Consider the following 22,588-nt stretch of genomic DNA (forward strand, 5'->3'; position numbering starts at 1 on the left):
TGGTGCTCTGACCGACAGATGGGCTCTTCTTCCCCAGACTCAACTCTCGGGCCCTGGACTCTGGGCCTGGTGCCCCTGAGAGCCCGGCACCACTAGCACCTATGGGTAAGATGGCCCTGGGCAGCAGCATGATTGATGCACTGGATTGGCTCTGCTGGTGTGTTTGCACTATGCCAACCATGCCACCACCTTGTGCTTCCCCCTCTGCATCCTGGTATGCAACAATGACTCAGCTGGAAGGAGGTCATATAAGCAGTGCAGTCCCACCATGCCACCTACTAATGTTGCTTTTTTTATATAGAGGTTTCATACCACCTATCATGTGGACTTACCTAAACATGTGTCATGCTGAATCACACCAAAGATCCAGCTAGATCATCACTCTTTCTCTAGTGATGCGCAGCAGGATGCCTTTGGGAAGGTCACAAACAAGGCATGATAGAGATAGCCAACTCCATTCCCTGTTCTCTGTCTTCAGCATCTGGCAGCCAGAATTGTACTGTCTCTGAATAAGATGGTTTCTGTTTTAGCTATCATGGCTAATAGCCAATGATAGATGTAGTCTCCATTAATTTGTCTAATACTTTTAAAACACATCTAAGTTAATGACCACCATGAAATTCTGTGGCAATCAATTTTATAATGCTCCATTTGTTTGTCTTGAAACCGTTCCAGTCTATTTCATTGGATGCCCAGTTTTTAATGCTTTGACAAAATGTAATTCATTCCTATTCATTCCCCAATAGTGTTCAGAACTATGTAACATTTTGTCACATCCCACCCCAATTAAACATTCTTTTTTGCTAACTTAGGAATGTCCCGTCCCCCTATTCAAGTGACATGCTCCAGCCCTCTGATTTGTAGTTGCTTTAGGATGTCTGGTGCCAGAGCTCACAATTGCGTAGTTCTGAAGAACATTGATTATGAAGAGTATTTATATGGAAGGGATTCGTGCAAGCATTTGGATAAGAGTTTCCATATAAATTTGCTGGTGCCTTTCTTTGTTCATGCCACCACTTTTATTGGGAATGAAACTACACCAGATTCTATTATGGATGTTGCCACTACATTTGCTCCCTAACCACTCTTTCAGCACCACCTTCAGCATGGCATAACTGAATCTCTTTAGCAGCATTTGCATCTAGAGGGCTTAGATGAAAGACCTTGGGATGCCTGGGGCCTTGGCTTCAGAATTGACCTGTATATTATTTAATTCTATGCACATACGGCTGCAGTAGGCCCTTGTTTGCTCATTAATTAGCATTAAGGTCATAAGGAGAGTTTGCAGTTGCTTTCCTCCCTTGTTGTTGAGTGAATTAATTCAGTTGTGGGAGGATATTTCAGTCCCAATTTAGTCAGAGTGCTAAGCTCAGGAGGCCAATATGAAAGGCGTGGTGTATCAAAGAATGGAAAGGTGGGAGAGGTCACAACCAGAACAGCTCTCATAGTACAAACTTGAAGTGATGCAGATGATAATTTTGTAGGAGAAATGGGAGTTCCTTCCCATTGCTCAAGGTCTGATCTTGACACATTGGGGACTGGATAATTGGTCAGAGAAAAGAGATGGGAACAGGGGTCTACCTGGAAAAAAAATTCCACAAAAAACTTAAAATGAGGGGTGTCATCATATATCCATGCATCCTGTGAAGAAAGAGAAACTTGGCATTACTACAGGTGAAGGAAGTAGAATTTGTCCTGCTCTCCATTTTCTGCTCCAAATAATAGTAAAGAATGGGATGACTATTTGGCCTGGGCTGATAACATTGCTGTAGTTATTATGAGCTGTAAATAATAAGCAACCACAATAAATAGTCTTCAAATGCATGTGGACTTTGGTTGTTGTAAATCTCAAATCCATTTAACCTGCTTCCTACCATGCCTGGTTTTGCACTGAATGTAGTATTACCAGATCAATTGATGATAGACCTACAGTAATATTACTTGCTTGGAACTCATGAAACCTTACTTGTTTTAAAATTGACATGGGGGCTGAAATTCAACAGATTAGGCCTTTTCAAGTATGAAAATACAGTTATGTGGGAAGCTTCATGTGTTGAAATTCTGCCTATCAGGCATCTTATGACATAGCATAAGAAGATACAAATTTGCATACGGCACAAAGGGAATGCAAATTTTATGTAAATTTGTATCCCTTTTGCAAGTGGGGGAAGGCCGCCCAATCTACACGCAGTGTAATGGTCATCAATAGTTCTGTTAACACCCCTTGGCAACACATTATGTTTTCATTACAGTCAACATGTAATAAGAACACAAGAGCCTGCTGGATCAGGTGAATGGACCATCTAGTCCAACATCCTGTTCTCACAGTAGCCAATCAGATGCGTGTGGAAAACTCACAAGAGTACTCTCCACTCCTGAGTTTCCAGCAACTTTTATTCCAATCCATTACTGCCTCTGACCGTGGAGGCAGAGCATAGCCGTTGATAACCTTGCCTTCCATGAATTTGTCTAATCCTCTTTTAAATCCCTCTAAGTTGGTGGCCACCACTGCCTCCTGTTGGAACAAGTTCCATAGTTTTACTGTGTGCTGTGTGAACAAGTATTTTCTTTTTTCTGTCCTGAATAACTCTAGAGTTATTTGACAGCAAGAAAAACTTTTCTCTATCTGCTTTCTTCACGGTGTGCAGAGTTTTATAAACTTACCTCATTTCACATCTGTCAAACTTTGTGTCATAAGCTTTGGAGTTGTACATTGAAATCCAAAACCAATTGAAGTTAGTGAGGACTCAGCTACATTAGTCAAATTACAACGTTACAAGTGTGTTATAACACTGCGACACCAGATGGCACTGTGGAGCTGAAATCACAAGTCAATGATATTTTCCATTTGTGAACTTTACAACGGTTTTTTCCAGAGTGTTTTTTATAGCTGTGTAGATCTAGCCAGAGATTCCTCTCATATATGGAAGCTGAAGTTTTTTTGGAAGTTTGCTGAGGATGGCCCAATGCAAGATTAGTAACGAAACATCTTTGCAGAAGCTTGCGAAAAGCTTGGCCTATCACTCAACAGCCAAAAAACCAAAGTGCTGCACCAAGTACAAAACAACCCCTCTGCAGCACCACAAATCCAACTCAATGGTGTAACATTGGAAAGTGTTGATCACTTCTCCTACCTGTGCAGTTATCTTTCCACATGGGCCGACATTGATGCCGAAATCCAGCATCAGCTGAGCTCTGCGAGTGCAGCTTTCTCCCAGTTGAAGTGCAGAGTGTTTGAGGACCGGGAGATTTGCAGGGAAACCAAAATGCTTACTTACAAAGCTATTGTACTAGCTACTTTACTGTATGCTTGTGAAACATGGACCACTTATAAATGCCATCTCCAACTCCTCGAAAGATTCCATCAACGGTAATCTGGAAAAAAACGGTAATCTGGAAAAAAAAAATACATATCACTTGGGAAAATAGGCAAACTAATGCCAGTGTACTGGAAGAAGCAAAGATCATCAGTGTCAAAGCAATGATTCTTCAACATCAACTTTGTTGGACTGGTCATGTTGTTTCAGATGTCTGATTATCATCTTCCAAAGCAACTACTCTATTCCGAACTTAAAAGCATAATGCTGGTGGTCAACAAAAGAGGTTTAAAGACTGTCTCAAGGCAAATCTAAAAAAAAGTAGTATAAACACTAACAACTTGTCTGTGAGTGCTCCAGTTGGAGAACCGCCTTTACCAAAGGTGTTGTGGGCTTTGACGATGCTCAAACTCAGGACGAAAGGGAGAAATGTGCTAAGAGGAAGGCACACTTGACAACTCCCACCCGGAAACTATGTCCCCACTGTGGAAGGACGTGTGGATCCAGAATGGGCCTCCACAGTCACTTCCACACTCACTGTTAAAACCGTGTTTATGGAAGACAATCTTACTCGGCTACAAGTGATCACCAAAGAAGCAGTCACCACAGTTGTTAGTAGCTTGCTCTGTTCTAGTCTAATATGAATAGACATTGTATTTCTATTTCGCGGGTTATCAGTCCCACTGTTTCCATATCTTCTCATTACTTCTGAGCGTACATATGTGTGCAATAAACTCTCACTCACACACCATGTTTATAATGATTTCCACTCTAATCCATGGAAGCTTGAACCACAGCAAAAAAAAAGTTTCATTTTTTAAGGTGCTACAGGACTTTTTGTTGCTTTATATTTTACCAGGAAGCTCTTGGGCAGTTGCGGGGGGTGGGGGGGAATAATAACAACAGCAGCTGAAATAAGTGTAAGTGAAGCAATTGGGTCTTCGTCATTTACAACTGGATGGATAATTATGCCCTTGCTTTGGCAACAGCATCTGGCACAATAGAAATTATAATGTTCCCTTGAGTGCCCATTAATAAGCCTACATTTCCATCAAGGGAACAGGCGGGTGATGCACAGATCGTCACTATCCTAAAATGAAATTAGAGGCATAATTTATGTATACATTTGTCATACATTTATAATCATTATAACGCAAGTGCCTAAAAATAATTTCTAGATCTCTGTAGGATAACTCTGTCTCCCCACCTCCACCACACATGAAAACTCCAAGGCAGACATATCTTTTCAGGCAGAGAGAGGGGGGGGGAGGGAGAGAGAGCTCTATATGTAGTTCTAACTGGGATGTATTTAAAACCGTAAGGGTTTAAAATAATAGGGATCAGTTTATGTGAGTCAGACACAGAGACTTAATGGTGAATGTGGATGATGATGCATGATCAAGTAAGGGTGAAGATGATAGCCTTATCCAGGTGTTTGCCTGAATGTGTGTGGACCAAGAATACAGAAAAGGTGTGGGGTGTCCACAGAATCCTAATCAGGGTTCTTGATCACAATGAGGATTCCAAGCATATTCAACCCTTTTGTGATTGCAAGTCCCCTTCGCATCATTCACCTCAACAGCAGAAGACCTGAAATTCAGCTGGCATGGGTGGGGATGTGGGTTAGGGCAAGGTTGTGTGTCCCTGCTACCACTCCAGCATTAGCCCATTTGTATTCAGGTGAACATCCACATAAGGCTAGACAAACACCCTAAATTTGGTAGAAGTAATTTGAATACGTATTTTGAAACAGAAAAGGAAAAGAAAGGCCTTACTTTGCTTTTGAGCAAATACATTTTCAACCCATTTGCATCCTACTTAAATATGTTAAATCTATATTCAGCATAAGAGAATTTAAACAAGTGCCTCAAACTCTGAACAATTTGAATTGCAAAGTTTCTCAGTGAGCATTTCAGAAAAGGTCCTCTGATTTTCTAAGAGTTCTCTCTTGACTTATAGGTGTTTCCAGACAGGTGTTTATTGTTGGATCACTGCTCCTCTTGCATGTAAGGTTTTCTTTTTCAGCATCAGCATCAGCGTAAAATTGTTTTCATCAAACTGCAAGCCTACGTTTTAAAGAATGGTTGCCAATGATTGATTTACAATGTCCCAGTGGCCTGTTTACAGTTTAAGCCCCTGTCTAGATGCACCCATACTGCTAGCACATGTCCTCTGGATGTGCTACATTAGGGGTGGGGGAGAACTTTGATTCACTTTGAATTTAGAGCTGAATCTATCACATTTGCACTTTCCAAAAGAACGTGAGGACTGAAACAGAGCCACCCTCCAGAATTTTCACTTAGCCAGATTTTGTGATGCAGTTCTCCAACCAAAGTTCACAAAAACTACATAATAAGGGGAAACAAAGCATAAAAAGTAATATATCAGTAGCCTATGAAGGGGTTGCTTTCCTGAGTGCTCCCTCCAAGCTGCTAATCAATCATATGCAGGCACTGAACAGGTTACCAGGCGTTATTGGCTTCTTTTCTGGCACTAGCTTCAAAACAGCAAGTCTAAAACATGGCATTCTCTCTCTCTCTCTCTCTCTCTCTCTCTCTCTCTCTCTCTCTCTCTCTCTCTCTCTCTCTCTCTCTCTCTCTCTCTCTCTCCCCTCTGGAAGGTTAACTCATAGAATGCTGGCAACTAGCCAGCCCCATCACATGCTCCCACTTTGAGAGACTAATTGTTACCACCTGCCTGAGGGGCCCCACCCTCAGGACCCCCACTTGCTCGCAGGATCACTACTTCATGACAAAAATAACATACACAAGTGCATTATTTTCAGAGAAATTGCTTGCAAAAATGTGCACCTTAGTCAAAACCACAGACAGGAATGTGTTTATTGAGAGAAATTCACTTTTAAATGCTTAACATTTTTAATGGGGATTGTTGTGGTGGTTATTGCGAATTTCTGCAGAAATGCAAAGAATGGCATCATTTCAGTTCTTTCAGGTACAACTTCCCGACCAAGTCAACAGAGAATGCTAAATTGTTGGGCAAGACTTTTATTGGCTTTCAAGTTTTCTGGAACTCTCCACCAGACAAAATATAACACGAAGCAGGGGTTGAGGGTGATCAGGGCCGTCTTGAGCATGCCCGGTGCCCTGGCGCGACGGATCCCGCTGCCCGCCCCCTGTTGCGACGCCCCTGCGTGCGACGGAGGCGGCCCCAGGCCCGCGCGCCTCCGGAGAGAGGCCTGAAGCCACTGAACAGCGGAGGCGCGTCTGGGGCAGCCTCAGCCGCGCCTCTCAGCGGGCGCAGCGAAGCCCCTGGTGGCCTGGCGCCCTGGCGTGGGCCTAGAGCCGGCCCTGAGGGTTATAAGAGAAAACAAACAAATAAACAGAACACCCCAAATTTGGTCAGCTTGCAAACTCAGTTCCAAAGTGAACGGTTTGCCAGCCATTATGAAGAAGCAGCAATGTGTAGCATTTAAGAAGAAATCTGGAAACTTAGATAATGGTGGCATGAATATGGCTCACTCTATTCCACCTTTACAGAATAAGAGATTTCCTTTCTTTTCTTTTTTAGACCACAGCTGCAGACCCACTTGTTGCTTTGGTTCACATAACGTCAGCCTTCAACTGCGGGGTTTGGCACAACAGCTCAGTTTTTGTCACATAAGCTTGAAGTTAGGTATCCTGCGTCTCTTTTGTAGTGATAGGGAGAAAATCCTGAAGCTAGCAGACGTTTAGCTTTAATCTTCTGCAGTTGCCACTGCTGCTCTTTTCTCAGGGCTAATAATATTTTTGTCACCAAGCAGCTATATTTCAGTTCTTAAAATGAGCCGAGGATGTTATGCAAGAGGGAGCACGTTTTTCCCAGGTGCTGGCAAGGCGCTGGCGCAATCGCAGGCTGCCTCTGCCTTTTGATTGGCAGCACTGTTCTATCTGACGCAAGGAGTGTGTTTTCACTCAAGACAAGTGGAACAAAATCTAATTTGTCTGGAATGGACTCTACTGTGAAATGTTAAACTGACCTTTTCAAGAGAAATTTACTTGATAGTTCCAAGTGAAGCACCGGCTTTAAGCTAAACCTGTCACCGAAACATGATTAAATTCCCTTAAATGTACAGCAGTTGCACATATTATTAATGGAAATTGAAATTGGCCTAAATGGTAACCATAAATTTCAAAAGGTGGGTGGGAGGGAAGAGTGATGTGAAGGTTAAGGTGTCTTAGACACCCTAGGATTCATCACAATGGATTGAAAACATTGTTCCATTGCCATGGAACAGCACACCCTGTCTTCCATGAATTTATGTGGCCTTTCCCCCCCCCTTTTCATTACTCTCTCCTTTTCCACAGATCCACCAAGGAGCCACATGCCAGTTCTATGGTTATAAGTATATATGAGTACTAGTGAAGCAATCTGGCCATCTTCTGTACAAAACACTCTTCCCCCCAGCCCCCCCCCCATGTAATTAATCAGAGAAATTGTCTGTTGTATCAACATTCAATTTCTATACCTGGCTATGCACATCGAAGCATATATTACATGCACAAATCCTAATCAAGTGTGAAAGGTCTGTGTGTGCAAATAAAATTAGAAGCATGTATCTTTTAAAACCTCAGTAGCAGAAACAGCTTAATCATTATTTGGTGCACTAAAGATGAACAGTAAAGAGATTAATTCAACATGCATTTGCCTTGACACATTTGTTTATTACATTTGTATGCCACCCATATAATTGAGTTCTCTCAGTAGTTTACAGACTACTGAAAACACTCCACTCCAGCTCCCCCCCCTACCCACAAAATTATAAGAATACTAAAACCAAATCAAAACAGCAAAAAACCAGGAGAAATGCAGCAGCTAAAAACAATTTGAAACCAGTATAAACCCATCAAGGGGAATAACTTAGTGCAAAGCTCTAATAATGTCTAATATAATTGAAAGGCCTGGGAGAAAAATAGCATCTTTACACAGCACTTAAAAGAACATAGTGTGGTCATCAGATGAGCCTCTCTGTGGAATATAGTTCTTAAGTGTGATTGGGCATGCATGTATTTTGTGTTTTTTATGAAGATTAATAGCTCATATGTAGGGTCAAGACATTTGACTGCACACTCTAGTTAAATGAGCAGGAACAAAACATTGCAATATTCCCTTTTATTAAAGCACGTGAATACTGAAAACTCTATTGTAAAGTATGACCAAATGGCAAATGGATCTTCTCGTATACCATTTATTTTTGCCATGGAATCTATGCCCGATTCTCCTTGTGCTCCATTATGTTATGACAGCCTAAAAATAAGACACCATTTGATCTGTTGCAGGCACTGAACTACAAAAATCGTTTTAGAAACATGGAACGGCTCATTTCAAAAACATCAGGCTATGTCTCCCTGACACGCAAACACCAGTGTATCAATTCATTAATAGACTGCTTGAACACTTCACCTTGGCCGCAGCACAATGTTGTATTCTTGATACATAATGTGTGCTCTTGACCATTTTTCTTCAGCACATTTTTTCTTCAGGCCTCAGAAACTATATTAATCTTCTGCTGTATGCTTTCATTTCATTTCCTGTAAAAATACATCTTCCACTGCTGGAATTGACCTCAGGTTAGGTGTCAAGGGAACAAATTACCACTCCATATCCCAGGAGAAGCTATAAATAGACTGCTTTATAACCCAGTTGATCCCCTAGATATATCGCAATAAATATACTGCTAATGACACAAAGGGCTCAGATGCTTCTTAACTTAGTGTACTAAATTTTAGAGACACAGAAGATTCAGGGTAAGTTTTAATGCACTAATTTTAATGCATTGATTTTCATATGTGCCTGATAAGGGAAAGATAAGGTAGACATTCAAATTTGGACTGGTAACCATCTCAGCACTCTGGAATCTGTCCAAAGTTTTTAAGGCAGATTTTTTCTGTCCCGCCATGAGTTCCAAACGCATCATTGCGGCTGGAGGCAAGTCTCCCTTCCGTAGAAGTATGGACCTGGCAAAGAACTCCTGGCTCTGCCTAAATTCAAACACTCCTGGTTTATTACCTTTAGTAACTCAAGATTCCCATAAAAGCGCTTGGACCAAAATTGTTCATCACCACCTCTCTCCTGTGGCCTATCCCCACAACATCTACTCAAGATGGGCTCCATCAAAGCAAAAAGTCTAACCGGACAGCGTTGAAAAGATATAGAGCACCAGAATAATCTGGCCACCATAAAGAAATTTTGCCCATGGTATGCTTACTTTCCTACCTCCCACTTTGATTCTTTGGCCCCATATTTGCACAAACTTATTATCCCAAAATATAGACGTGCACTTTACACTTGCAAGACTGGATGTTCTGCCTTCTGCATACTTGAGGGTCGATTCCAAAAGATCTTATTCAAGAAATGACTTTGCCCCTGTGGAGATGGCAGTATAGAATCAGTGGCACATATCCTCCTGTCTTGTTCCCCCTACAAAGACCCAAGGAACGAGATTATTACCCCACTTCTACTAACCATCCCAGGTCGCCCATCTGCGGCCATAATGCACTTTCTCTTATCAGACCAAAATGACCAGATAACAGCAAAGGTTGCTAGATACATAGCTGGGGCAATTAGACTAAGGGCCACCAACTGATTGATATTTCAGGATACTAAAACATGCCTTTTATTCAATGTTTTTTTGTATAGTATTGTTTTATCGTTGCTATGGCCATTGGCTAATGTGAATAAAGATTATTATTATACAAGATAGACATTTGACAACTATGCTGTGGTCTTTCCTCCAACCAGGAGGCCCACAGCTGCCTTACCAACCAGTCCTTGGGCCTACTGGGGTTGTTCTGAATGCCAAGTCAATCCAGGACAAAATCTTATCTCATCTATGATATATCAACCTGGTCCACACAAATGTGTGGGACCCCAGAGAGGAGCTTACATCCACTTGCAACATTTCCTCTACAGGGAGCTGGCTTCAGGCACCAGGCCCATTGGCAGACTAACTCTCCGTGTTGCAAAGATTTCTGCAAATGTGACATAAAGGCTGGCAACATGAACCCTGCCATGTGGAAATCTCTTGCAGATGACCACAACATCTGGAGAGTGAGGTCATGTATGTATAGCAGTGACCACAGGAGGAATGACCTCTGGGAGCAGTGCAGAAAAAAGAAATGCCGTGGTCCACCTGCATCTGCCCCAGCTGCAACAAAACATCTCTCTCTCTTATCAGTCTCTCTACAACCACAGCAGGCAGTGTAACTCTACTGGTTTATCCGCAAAGGTGCACTCTTCCATTGTCTCCCAAGTCAGACAGGTGCCAACCACGCTGTGTCAATAATATTAGTGTGGATTGAAAAATCCCACATGCTTTACAAATTCTCTACCTGTAGGAGTTGGTATGGTAACACCTGTGTCAACTGCCCTTATGTTAGACTCGGACAAAATTACTTTCAACTCTTGTAGTTGAAAGGAGATAAAGCTTTCACTCGCTACTGAAACCTGCCAGAGGCAGTATGCTTCCGAGTACCAGTTGCTGGAAACTGCAGGAGGGGAGAGTGTCCTGTTTGTGGGCTTCCAATAGGCATCTGGTTAGCCCGGGAGAACAAGATTCTGTACTGGATGAGCCACTGGCCTGATCAAGCAGCCTGTTCTTTGTAGTCCCTGTTTTCTCCTAGCCCAAAGCACTGTGGTTTTTGAAAACCTCCTTCCATGGCAAACTTCTACTATGGTTTTTCTAATGCAAAGTTGTGATCTGTGTGGGTGATTGGGAAGATCATATTATGTCAAACCCCTTTGATAGATGGTGAGGAGCCACCTGCTGTTTGCTCCCAAATGCAAAACTCATTTGCCACCCACCAAGCCTGCATGATATTCTGGCTATTTACATCAATTGGAAATCTAATAGTTTGCTGATGATTCTATCATTTGGGGGAGCCAAATGTAGTTATTAATGTGATATATAGCAAAAGTTGGTGACAGAGGCAAAACAAGAAAATGAACTCCTTAATACCCAAGTGCTTAGGGAACGGGATTGAACAGATGAAGTCACTTTTCACATTCTAAGATAAGCCATATGGTTGTGACAAATGATTTTAAGCTGTACTTTTCTGGAAGGGTGGCATTTATGGGTTCCTAGAAACTTGTTTAATTTTCAGCTAAGGAAGCAGTAAACAAACATAAAGCAGTAGCTGTGAGGAGACTCTTGTCATTATACTTGGGGCTGACAGCAACTTGGAATTGGGGCGTAACATGAGCTGCGTGTCCTCTGATAGTCTTCTGCGTGACCTACATGAAGGCCACCGTTGTAAAAATTTTCTGCCTACCCAACGCTCCCCCATGCCCATACCCATGCACTGTTTTGCACCCAAGTAAATTAGACTTCCCCCAGCCTACGCAACTACAGGGCGAACAGTGCATGGGGAGGGTTAACCGTAAGTGTGTTTTCATGAGTGAGTGCATGTAGGTGAGTATGTGTGAGAATGAATGAAGGTTTGTGTAAACATTCATTCTCCTAGCCCAAAGCACTGTGGTTTTTGAAAACCTCCTTCCATGTCAAACTTCTGCTATGGTTTTTCTAATGCAATGTTGTGATCTGTGTGGGTGATTGGGAAGATCATATTATGTCAAACTCCTTTGATAGATGGCCCCACTCAGTGCTGACTCCAGTGATAGCCACCGACACAAAGCCAGTGGTCCCACCTCTCCACCCTTGCATGTGGCTCTCAGTGACTCATAGGCAGCTCACCCGTGTGGCATAAGAGTGAGGAACGTAGCTGGTTGGAAGCTATTTTGGGTGAAAAAACTTACAATGAGGCTTTCCTGTCAGCATGAAAACATGAGTTGCATCAGTCATTCCTGAATCTACATTCCTGGTTGAGCTTCCAAGTGCTCAAAGAAATAGGTAGTGTTGGGAGAAGGGGAGGGAGTATGAACCTCCATCAGCTGCAGCTTGTTTAGAGAAAGGCAACCCTTAGCATAAGAATGTAGGATGAGTTTTTCTGGATCAGACTAAAGGCCCATCCTGCCCAGCATTCTCTTCTCACAGGGGCCAATCAGATGCCTATGGGAAGCCTGCAAGCAGGACACGAACATATTTAACTTAACTCCATCAAAATCAGTAGAACATACTTCCGAGAAAACATGTATAGGGTTGCTGCCAGACTGCACTCTGTTTGCAGAAGGGATTCATGCACATTCTGTAAGTTTAGGTTTCTACATGTAAAGCGGATTAAAGTGCTCTGGCTCCCTAGTGCAACAAATCCACTTTACAAAACCACAGGCTTTTTTGCAGCTAGTGACAGGAAAATACACTGAAAAGTGTGGGATGAGCAAATGATCAATGGGACGATTTGTCAATCAAATCAAATCAGGATGAACACTCATTGCCATATAAACACCCCATAAAAAAATAAATCAGAATGAATGCTGAATATGGGTCTGACATAGCCCAATCATCATGTAAGTTTAGTGCAACCAAATCAGAATAAATACTGAATAAGCAGGTCATTTGGAGAAGCTCTAGGATGTGAGCACTAATGTGAAATACACTAATAAAAAAATTCCTTCCAGCAGCACCTTAGAGACCAAATAAGTTTGTCATTGGTATGAGCTTTCGTGTGCATGTACACTTCTTCAGATAAGCAGTGTGCATGCACACGAAAGCTCATACCAATGACAAACTTAGCTGGTCTCTAAGGTGCTGCTGTAAGGAATTTTTTTATTTTGTTTTGACTATGTCAGACCAACACGGCTACCTACCTGTAACGTGAAATACACTGTTCTTTCTCTTTCAGAATTCTGATATGGAACTAAGCTTCGTACTACCCCCTAAAGTGCATTTTTAAAAAATTTAACTTTAGACCATATTTCTGGACAAATTCTCCCTAGGTGGTAACTTAAAATGTCGCTCATCCTGACTTAAAATGTACTAGTGCAAGATATTTTGTCAGTATTGACACACATGGTGAGAGGGAGCCATTGAGTCACCCTCCCACCCAGGCCACTTTTGCTTCCCCGGACAATCCTGGGGTGGAGCAAGGCAGTGCCATGATCAGGGCAACCCATTCCCCTCCAGTTGAGATAGCCAACAGTGACACCACTGCTGGGAGGGCAGCTCCACAACTCTGTCCATACTCACATGCTACTATGTACTGGACTTTGTAGGGGAAACCATCTACTTTTTGGGCTGTGCAGTGAATCATAGGGTCAATTGTATAGGCTGATTTTAATCAAAGCATAAGCTTACCGACAGAAAAGTCAACCTAAAATTCTGAAACAGCCGCATACGTGTCCACAGAAGGAACAACTGAGCTCTTGCTTTAAAGCTGGTATTGTTCGAGTAGCTTCAGGTGACTGCTTTGTGCACCGTAAGGTGTCCTTGTCTGCCTCCCTCGTATCAGCAACAGGAAGCTCTTTTCAAATCATGGACGCAACGTGTGTTTTGATCTGCACATGTAACATGCTGAACGGCATTCAATAATCCATCCTCATATTGGTTTCAGTTTTTGAAACCAAAACTGGTTTCATGGTGAGGTCAGGGAAGAAACGGGCTATAATCCAGTCTCTCTTTACAATACTAATTACCAGAATTGTAGCTGTTGTAAGGGCATCGAACAGAACAGCACCCTTGAACTGGTCTTTTTGAACTTTCTGAAAGAAGTTTTCTGAAGTCTTTGAGCCAGCCTGTCTTTGAAGTGAATACTCCATATGATAAGACAGGTGGTACATAGCATCTGAATGAATGTAAAGGGAAATGTCCAAGATATATAAATGTAGAAAAAGCCAGTTAATGATCAAAACACTACTGACTGCAAAAGACCTTGGGAAATTAGACATGCATCATAGCTAGAGAGGTCACTATGTTTGTTTCCTTGGCCTAGAATATGAACCTCTGTAACTATTAAAGCCACCACAAACACGAGAAAAGCAATATAGCTTTAGAGCAGCCTTCCTCGACCTGATAGTTTCCAGATGTATTACACTACAATGCCCACCAGCCCCATTAAGCGCAGTCAATAGACAGGTGTAATGGGTGTTGTAGTTCAGACCACACCAACTTGGCAGTCACCAAGCTGGAGGCTGCTGCTCAAGAGTTATTCTCTCACTTGTACATTATCTTAAGTGAGAGAATAACTTAATTCCCCTCTCAACCACTTAGTTTGTGCATTGGGCATTCTATTTGTTTGTCAAACTGCCTTTTTTATTTGTTTGTTACATGGTGGTAAGGTATCAGAATAGAGAACAATACCTTTGTTTAAAAACTGAAATGACTAAAAAAGTTAAATGTAATTAAAATGTAATTAAATAGACATCTGGTGTTCCTCTGTGGAGGGGGATTGTAAAAAACAAAACAAAAAACAGCTACATTTTAACTTCAAATACCAATTTGATTTCCAGTACATTTTCAAAGGGGGTGGTATGTAAAAGGCAAGACAGTGCAATAGTTTTCTTGAAGACTGATGGAAGGTTTCTATGTATGGTCAGAATAACATTATGTGTTCCAACACAGCTCTCTAACCAACCGCCTCCCATACCTGTTTTTAAGGTAGTAGTCAATAATAAAATAGGATGGAATAATTTAAAATATATTGCCATGCCATTCATATCAGAATGAAAGTTGTTCAGGATAAAAATTAAAAATTTCATGATGAAACATATCCCAGTTGCTGCAGACATTTTAAAGATCTAGGAAACAAAAAACAAAGGTACTCTCCTTGACCAGTAATAAATTGTTATTTTTCATGCACAAGAGGCAACTCACTAGAGCTTGGTTTTTTAGTTGCTTCACTGTCTATGGAAAGTCAAAGTTGCACATGTATATGCTTAGTTCTTTATTCATGGAACACCAATTCTTCTGCTTAATCACTTGGGCCCTATGGCTGAAGCCTGATCTTCCCCTGTGCAAGTCTTGCCAACTAACTCTTCTCTCCTGCTGAGTGTCAGGTGATAAACTGACTGGATGTTGCTGCTTTCTTGTTTCCATATATTTCTGTCCAAACTAGCACAGAGTTGCTGCATTCTTCAGAAGGAGGACCAGTGAGGGAAAAGGGGGACAAGACAATGGTTGAATAGAACAAGACAATTGTTGGGAGCTGAGAACAGAGGCAAATTGAAGGGAGCGTAACTGTTTTGGTCACACTGGGCATGGAGCCCCAGGGACACTGCAGAGGACGCCACATCTATTCTTTAGAATGAAGCACAAGGATTATGGGGAACCACTCAACTTTATGACCCCAAGGTCTACCACTGCTGCCAATCTTGATGCACAAGTCATCACCAATGGTACCTGACAGTCAAAACAAGTTGCTAACACCCAGGTCCTGAGCTTAGAAATTCCCTGAATGCATACAAGTTCTGAGTTCATCATTCTGAATGATTATGAGATCTGTCCATTATTTGCTCCCCACTCCCACGTGGTACAGGTAGTTCACACATCACACCTGTTCACAGGTGCATCCCTGAAGTCAACAATATCCTGCAGCCATGGACCTTTTCTGTGTCATCCTTAATGCAAATACATTTTTTTCCTGCATTTGAATTAGACATCTGTTATTTGGGAGGTTTCAGGGAAATGCGAGAACAGAGTTTCAAATGTGCAGGAGCTCAAGTAAAACAAGTCACACATTTCTGATCAGGGAAATAAAAAAACATGCCATTAAGCAATATAGTGAAATGTTGCATTCCAGCCGACAGCCTCAAACATTCCTGTGTACAATTGCTTAAGAAACAGGTGACAATTTCCTTAGGGTTCATGTATTCAGTGGATGCAGATTGCCTATTATCATTCTGAAATACCGTGATGAGCAAATTGAGATATTGTCCTGACAGTGGGCGGACTAATGGAATTTGGTGACTTTAAATAAAGCGTGCAAGTTATTTTGTTATAATACCATAATAGAAATGTCATATGTATGACAGAAGAAAAAAAGGTGGAGGGAGTGTGAGAGAGCAACTGTCAATGAATAATAATGAAGCTGTATTTAAATGGCAAGATCTTTGGGAGGAGGGGGGAAACATTGTACAAAATAAAAATTATTCCGGGTATGTATAACAAGGTTTGAGCTAAATTTATCAGGCAGCAGCTGGTTGGGTGGAGAGCAAGGTTAGTGCTGGTATAGTTAGATTAAACCATAAGGGATGGGAAGATCAGGAAGTCATTATTCTCATTGTTTTATTTCCCCTTTGAAACGCTCCTGAAATAATGTTGAATCACAGGTATAAATGTTAAATTTGTGGTTTAAATTTATCCCTCTCTCGTTATTAGATTTGTAATTTGCTCTATGCACACCAGTTTTAAATGAAACAGATGGATTTTATGTCCCTCAATAGGCCAATGATAAACACAAAAAGCATAAATGAGCCTAAGGAACAAAATGAGGAGACCTACAAAATGCAGGGTTCAAAATTATTGCTCTTAAGATCCACAGCCCAATCCTGTGCCTGTCCAGAATCAAATTCCTCAGGGTCCAATTAACTGTGTAGCAGAATTCTCCAACCTGGCGCTTGCAGGCATAGCACCCAAAACACACACCATGGCACCCACATAACACCAATTCTTGCCTGGACAATTCTTGCCATTTTTTTTCTGAGCCAAAATCAAGTCACAGTGTGTATAAGTGCAGGTGTGTGATTATTAGCAAGTTTAGCTATTATTAAAAGCATAATGTATGCAGGTGTGTGCCTTTTAGATATTTAGGGTAAAAATAGTGAAATTATTGAAATCCATAGAAGCATCGCTGATTTTATGACTGCTGATGAGTTCATGTTAAAAATATCTCTCTGAAACCCTTCTAACATCCCAATGCCCCACAAAACCTAATTCTTCTAACTATAGCAAAGATGGACTAAATAAGTATTAGGCTATTAATACCAAATTAATACCCAATATCAAAGGTACCCAGGGTAGCAAACACAGAAAATTAAAACAATACAATAAAAATAAAATTATATTATTATTAATAATAATAATAATAAACACACATTTAAAAACAATTAAAAATTCATAAAGACATTTAATACCGTTGCCTTGAAAATTCATTGGGGTGGGGACAGTTGACCATTCAGAATCAGGTTGATCTGATGACCTTGGACCTTTTCTCAATGTCTGATTTTTGCCAACAAATATTCTGAATTTAATGTATGTCACTGTTCACTCAGATGTATGCCAGATAGCTAGCATCTGTGTCTAGACGCTTTCAATATGTGAGTTTCTCCCACTGCTTAATTTCTAAAAAGAAGTTGTAATAGGATTCGGATGTGTCTAGATGCTGTGTTCTCATCCCAGGAAACATTTCTATCTCAAATGTGTGCAAATTGGTGTTTTTAATTAGTGATCTCTTAACTTTGGACACAATTTAAGCGTCCAAATGGCTATGTATCCCCCAAACAGCCAGAATATAAATACTGTAAATAGTCCCAAATCCAATGTATTATGAAGGGCAAAACCAAGGCCTTTCAATACTGGTAATTCTACATGCCCAGTGCATTTTGAGGGAGAATCCTCCTTATTGGTGCCTATATGGTATACAGTATTAAACTACGCAGGTTTCTGTCGGGGGGGGGGGGCATGCTTTACCGGTAATTCAGATACTCACACTCCATCTTCATATTTAAATATAAACAGCAAGATGAATCAAATCATGGATGCCAGCCATTTGGCACTTAGCAAGATATCTATTGTCTTGGTTAGCCAGCTCTGTAATAATCATAGTCTTATGAACCATCACTGAATAGACAGCTAAATGACCTGCAAAAATAGAACAATGAAGTAGTTGCTAAGCTGTCATGATATCATTTTCTTTTCCAATATGAGCAAGCGTTCTCTTTACTGAGCAAACAACTTGAATTGTACCACTTGGCTTGAGTGGAATAAATCCGCTACGCTATCTCAACATGATCTTAAGGCTGAGATTGGTATCTCGCAAAGAAGTAACTCAGTCTCTTGTTGTCATGACACTTGGCATTTACAACAAACATTACCACCACCTCTTAGAACTAGATTAACATTTCTTATTGTAGGCGTTTATGTTGGAATGGAATCGGGAGGATGCATTTTTAATTTTTCCTAATCCAATTTAAATGCAAATGTTAACCACTCACATGATGGCATGTGTACATAATTAAGTGTCATTATATACTACACGAATCACTCAGAAAGCTCCAGAGAGCTATTTTGCTGCATGTCTAAACTTGGAAACCAGCCAAACAGTTAACATCTTAGTTTTGCTTTGGTGTTTATGCTTACTAAAGTTTTCTTAAATTACAGGTCAACAGATTATGGGACAACATATGAAAAGCTGAATGACAAAGTGGGTCTGAAGACCATTCTTAGCTACCTCTATGTCTGCCCAACTAATAAGCGGAAGGTAAGTGACAACACGTTTGGTTTAACCCTGACAGAAAATTTATTTTGATTGTTAGTTAATATTTACATAGTGTTACCAATGTTCCTGAATAACAAACAAACAAACAAAAACAAGTAGTTTACAATTTAGATGGTCATGTACCTTCTTTTTAATGTTCATTGCATCCTGGTTCTCATGCTGCTTTTTGACGAATGGCAATCTTTCACAATACTATATAGCCCTGTTTAATCATTCAGTGAATGCATGGATAGGGAGAATGTTATCTCTCTCCTTATCCTCACTCCCATCTCCTTGTATTATATGTCCATGTATTCAAGTGAAGGTGAGAACAGAGACCTACAGGTGTACAACGTATGCACATTCGAGAACCATGCAAATGGCCAGGTCCCTGATCATAAGTATGAAATATTCATATGTACATGCGGCTGCACCTGCATAGAGCTCTTTGCGCAAATGCAGATGAGCATATGGGTGGCAGGGGAAGAAAGCACCATTGCAATCCTGCCTCTGTACACATTTAGTGTATGAGTGGAAAAGATGTAGACATGGCCATGCTTTCTTCCAGCCTGAAGCTTTCATCTTCGTGTTCTACTGAAATGGCATGAGAAACATTCTAGTGAGACTATAGGATGGGAAGTGGTTCCCTAGATCCAGCCAATGGGGAGCTGCATAGGGAACCCCTGAACTGCCCCTTTTCACATCATTAGCCCAATCCCCAGCCTCACTTTATGCAATTTAGCCTTTGACGTTTTTCATTTGACTCCTTACCATTTGACTCCACTGAAGTGTTTTAATCCTTTGCCTACTTTATACTGCAACATTGTGGGGTTGTTTGGTTAAAACATTTTGGTTAAAACATGTTAAAAAAACAGGGCTCGTCATAAACCCTATAATACATACTGAATAAATTTAAGAAGTAGCCGGATGCAGGAGAATGAAGAGCTACAAGACGCTTGATGAAATATATCCCTGGAAAGCAAGGAATTCTGCAATGTTATTATGACCTGTGCATGTGATACATTATTATTAAAGGTTACCTAGAAACATTGCCCAAAATGTGTTCTTTCTAAACAAAACAAAGAAACAGAAAACCTGCAACATTGTTATTGTATTCAGTTTCACACATCTCGTTTTCTTTAACAGTGTTGAATACAATAAATCTGGGAATAAGTTGGATTCACTCATACTGAAAATGCACAAGATGTGGATAAATATTATGAAGCCTGAAGTTATTTTGTTTCTTCTTGAATTAGGATGAACTCATTGTTGGGAAAGGGAAACAGCTCATTAAGATGTTAGAGCCTCATCTATAGAGGCCAGATTGTATTTAAAGTTGTTTGCCTTTTAAGTACTCCCAATAGTGAGCTGAAAAGGATTTGACAAAATCCTGCAGAGAAAATGCATCCCAAAGCCCGGAAGGTTTTAATCACATCAGACCCCCCACTGAGCAACAATTTATGAAGGATTTGTAATACGGAAATGCTCACAAAAGAGGGATAGTTGTTGTTGTTTTCTCCTCGTGTACATAGGAACAGTTTATCTTGCTTAGGAAAGACAAGAAGTTTTAATAACACTGAAAATAATTTGGGAAAGTCTTCACTTCCAGGGCCAGCCTTACCATTTGCTGGCAGCAGCTGTTTGAGGACAAAGGTTGTGTGCCTGTCTTGACTCTCCAACCCATTTGAGGAAAGGAGAGCTGTCCAAACTTGCCCCTCTAGTTTGCCTTTCCCTTCCTCTGAACCCCACCAGCAGAAAGGCCTCCTTTTTCCCTAGCTGCCTCCACCTTGGTTAGTTCTTGGATCACCTCAAGAACACCTTTCGTCAATGTGCAGGTTTGGCTTTTAAGCATGGGGTCGGCAACTACAGACAAGAGACCACAAAGCTTTATAAAAGGGGGAGGGGGTTAATCTCGAAAGGGTTTCAATATATTAATAGTTACATGCACACAAACAATCCAAGAGGACAAAAAGATATTGAAAATAAACGAGGATAAATGCAGCCAGCTATTCATATCTGAACAGTTTCTACTAGCTAAACTTCCTTTTAGCAGAATTCTTTCAGTCAGAATTCATAGGATCTTATGTCAGGCCACTCTCCTTCCTCCTGCACCAATATTGATCTTCCAAGAACCTCAGATCCTTCATCTCCACAAGTAGCTCATATACCCCCAAGCTACTCCCCACCCCCATAACCCAATCCACAAACCAACCAATATCAAAAAGTATACTTTCGCCTTTTACAGACCAGACTACTAGGAATTCACACTTTGCCTCATTATTTTTTAACACCTCCTGATATGGCTATATGCCTGCCAAGGTTGACTCTAGGAGGCAAACAACCCCCATAATTCCCAAACTAAATTATATACAAGATTGTTATGTAAACTGTTGTGCCAACTAGCCAGGTATGCTCAGGTGCCATGGAGGAAACTATCATATTGTCACTGCTGAGGTAGGATACACCTGCCAGTCTAGTAAGCTTCTTTTTTGTGGAAGAGGAAGGTATTCCCCCCCTTTGCCTCAGGCAGCAAAATGTTTTGGGCTGGCACACAAAAACATTATTTATTATTTACAATCATGTACAACCTGTTTATTGATAGCAAACTCATTGTTGACCCAGGCGTAGGGATCCTGCAGCCAGTGGGGCCCAAAGAGAGGGCAATAAAGACAGATACCTGGAAGAGGGCAGGGGCAGGGCAAGAGTGGGGTGGGGTGGGGCAGGGTAGAACAGTGGCATAATAAGGCATAATGAGGTGGAGCAGACTTATGTGCATGCCACAGACATGCACAGGGGCCAGGAACAGAACCCCCAAGCAAAATGGTTGACATCTTTATATGCATTTATTGTTCTTTTACTTGCATAAATTTAAAATTTAAAATTTACTTCAAAACTTTGAATGAATTATATGTAAATGTCACACAACCTAAGAGTTAAACAATACAATAGAACCAACATCATTCAATAAATTAAATAAAGAAGAATGACTTGAACAAGAAGTGTTAGAAATTTTATTTTTAAATAATCAACTTTAGGAAGTAAGTATAGATTGCCAAAATTAATTGGCTCCTAGTGCTGAATGAATGGTTCTTCCTTGTGTCTTTAAGTCAGTGGTTCCAAATTAGAGATCTGGGACCCTGGGGGTCCGTGGAACTTATCCAGGGTCTCCTTGGCACGATCCCCTGTCAAGGACTCACTTCTCTTGTTAATTGCACAGTGAAAGCCTTCCACAGCTCATCCAGCCTCTGCTTGCTACCTGACTTGCTTGCTGGCAGAGGAAAAACTTGTGAAAGAGTTGCTGGATTGCAAGTGAGTTGGGATTGAGCACAAACCTCTGACACAGTTTCTTAAGGCTCTTGCAACTGGAGGGGAGGGGCAAAACAGTGCAAACAGCTCTATGTGGGCATCTGGAAAGAGAATGAGCAAGCATGCCCAGAGTGCACCCAAGAGCTTGCCCTATCCCTGACTCACCTGCTCTGGGAGTGAGATGGCTCCACATGGCACATTGTGGCCCTCAAGCAGCTGTTGAGCAGGAAATGGAGTAGGGAGGTTTTTGCCCAGATGCAAGTTAATTCCCCACTTTGGACATTCCTTGTCTGACAGTGCCATGTCACATGGGAATCATCACAAAAAAGAGGCAATCTTTATTGAAGCTCTTGGCTAAACAGATCCCAAAGGGATTGGCACACCCAGCCATCATTGTCATGCTTTGAAGCTGAGGTGGGCATTGAAGAGCTTCCAGGGGAAATCTAAGCAGCTCTGATGCAGCAGTGGGATTGAGCCAGGAAAATGCTAGGAGCCAGGGTGGCATTGCAGCTTGCATGACACTGAGCCTTAGAAGCCCCACCCCGACTCCCAGATATGTGGAAAGGGAACCCCCTGTCAGAGATGTATTCATAGTAGGACAAACTTGTTGCCACCTCAAATTTCTTGCCACCTCAAACTGCAACATTTGCCTTCTTGAAA

The 22,588-nt window shown here is 41.3% G+C and overlaps 1 protein-coding gene across 3 annotated transcripts in view; it reads left to right on the forward strand.

Moving 5' to 3' along the window:
- The window catches only part of SORCS1 (sortilin related VPS10 domain containing receptor 1), a 359,672-nt gene that overhangs the window by 157,359 nt on the left and 179,725 nt on the right, over positions 1–22,588 (forward strand). For all 3 annotated transcript variants that reach the window (XR_009557597.2, XM_035132751.3, XM_088670638.1), the window contains exon 3: positions 18,526–18,625. Coding sequence is in view for 2 of the 3 variants with exons in the window: in XM_035132751.3 (XP_034988642.3) it covers positions 18,526–18,625 (100 nt within the window). In the remaining variant the exon portion in view is untranslated. The remainder of the gene's footprint in view (positions 1–18,525; positions 18,626–22,588) is intronic.

The sequence above is a fragment of the Zootoca vivipara genome, chromosome 5, assembly GCF_965207765.1.
Source record: "Zootoca vivipara chromosome 5, rZooViv2.hap1.1, whole genome shotgun sequence".
Lineage (NCBI taxonomy): Eukaryota > Metazoa > Chordata > Lepidosauria > Squamata > Lacertidae > Zootoca > Zootoca vivipara.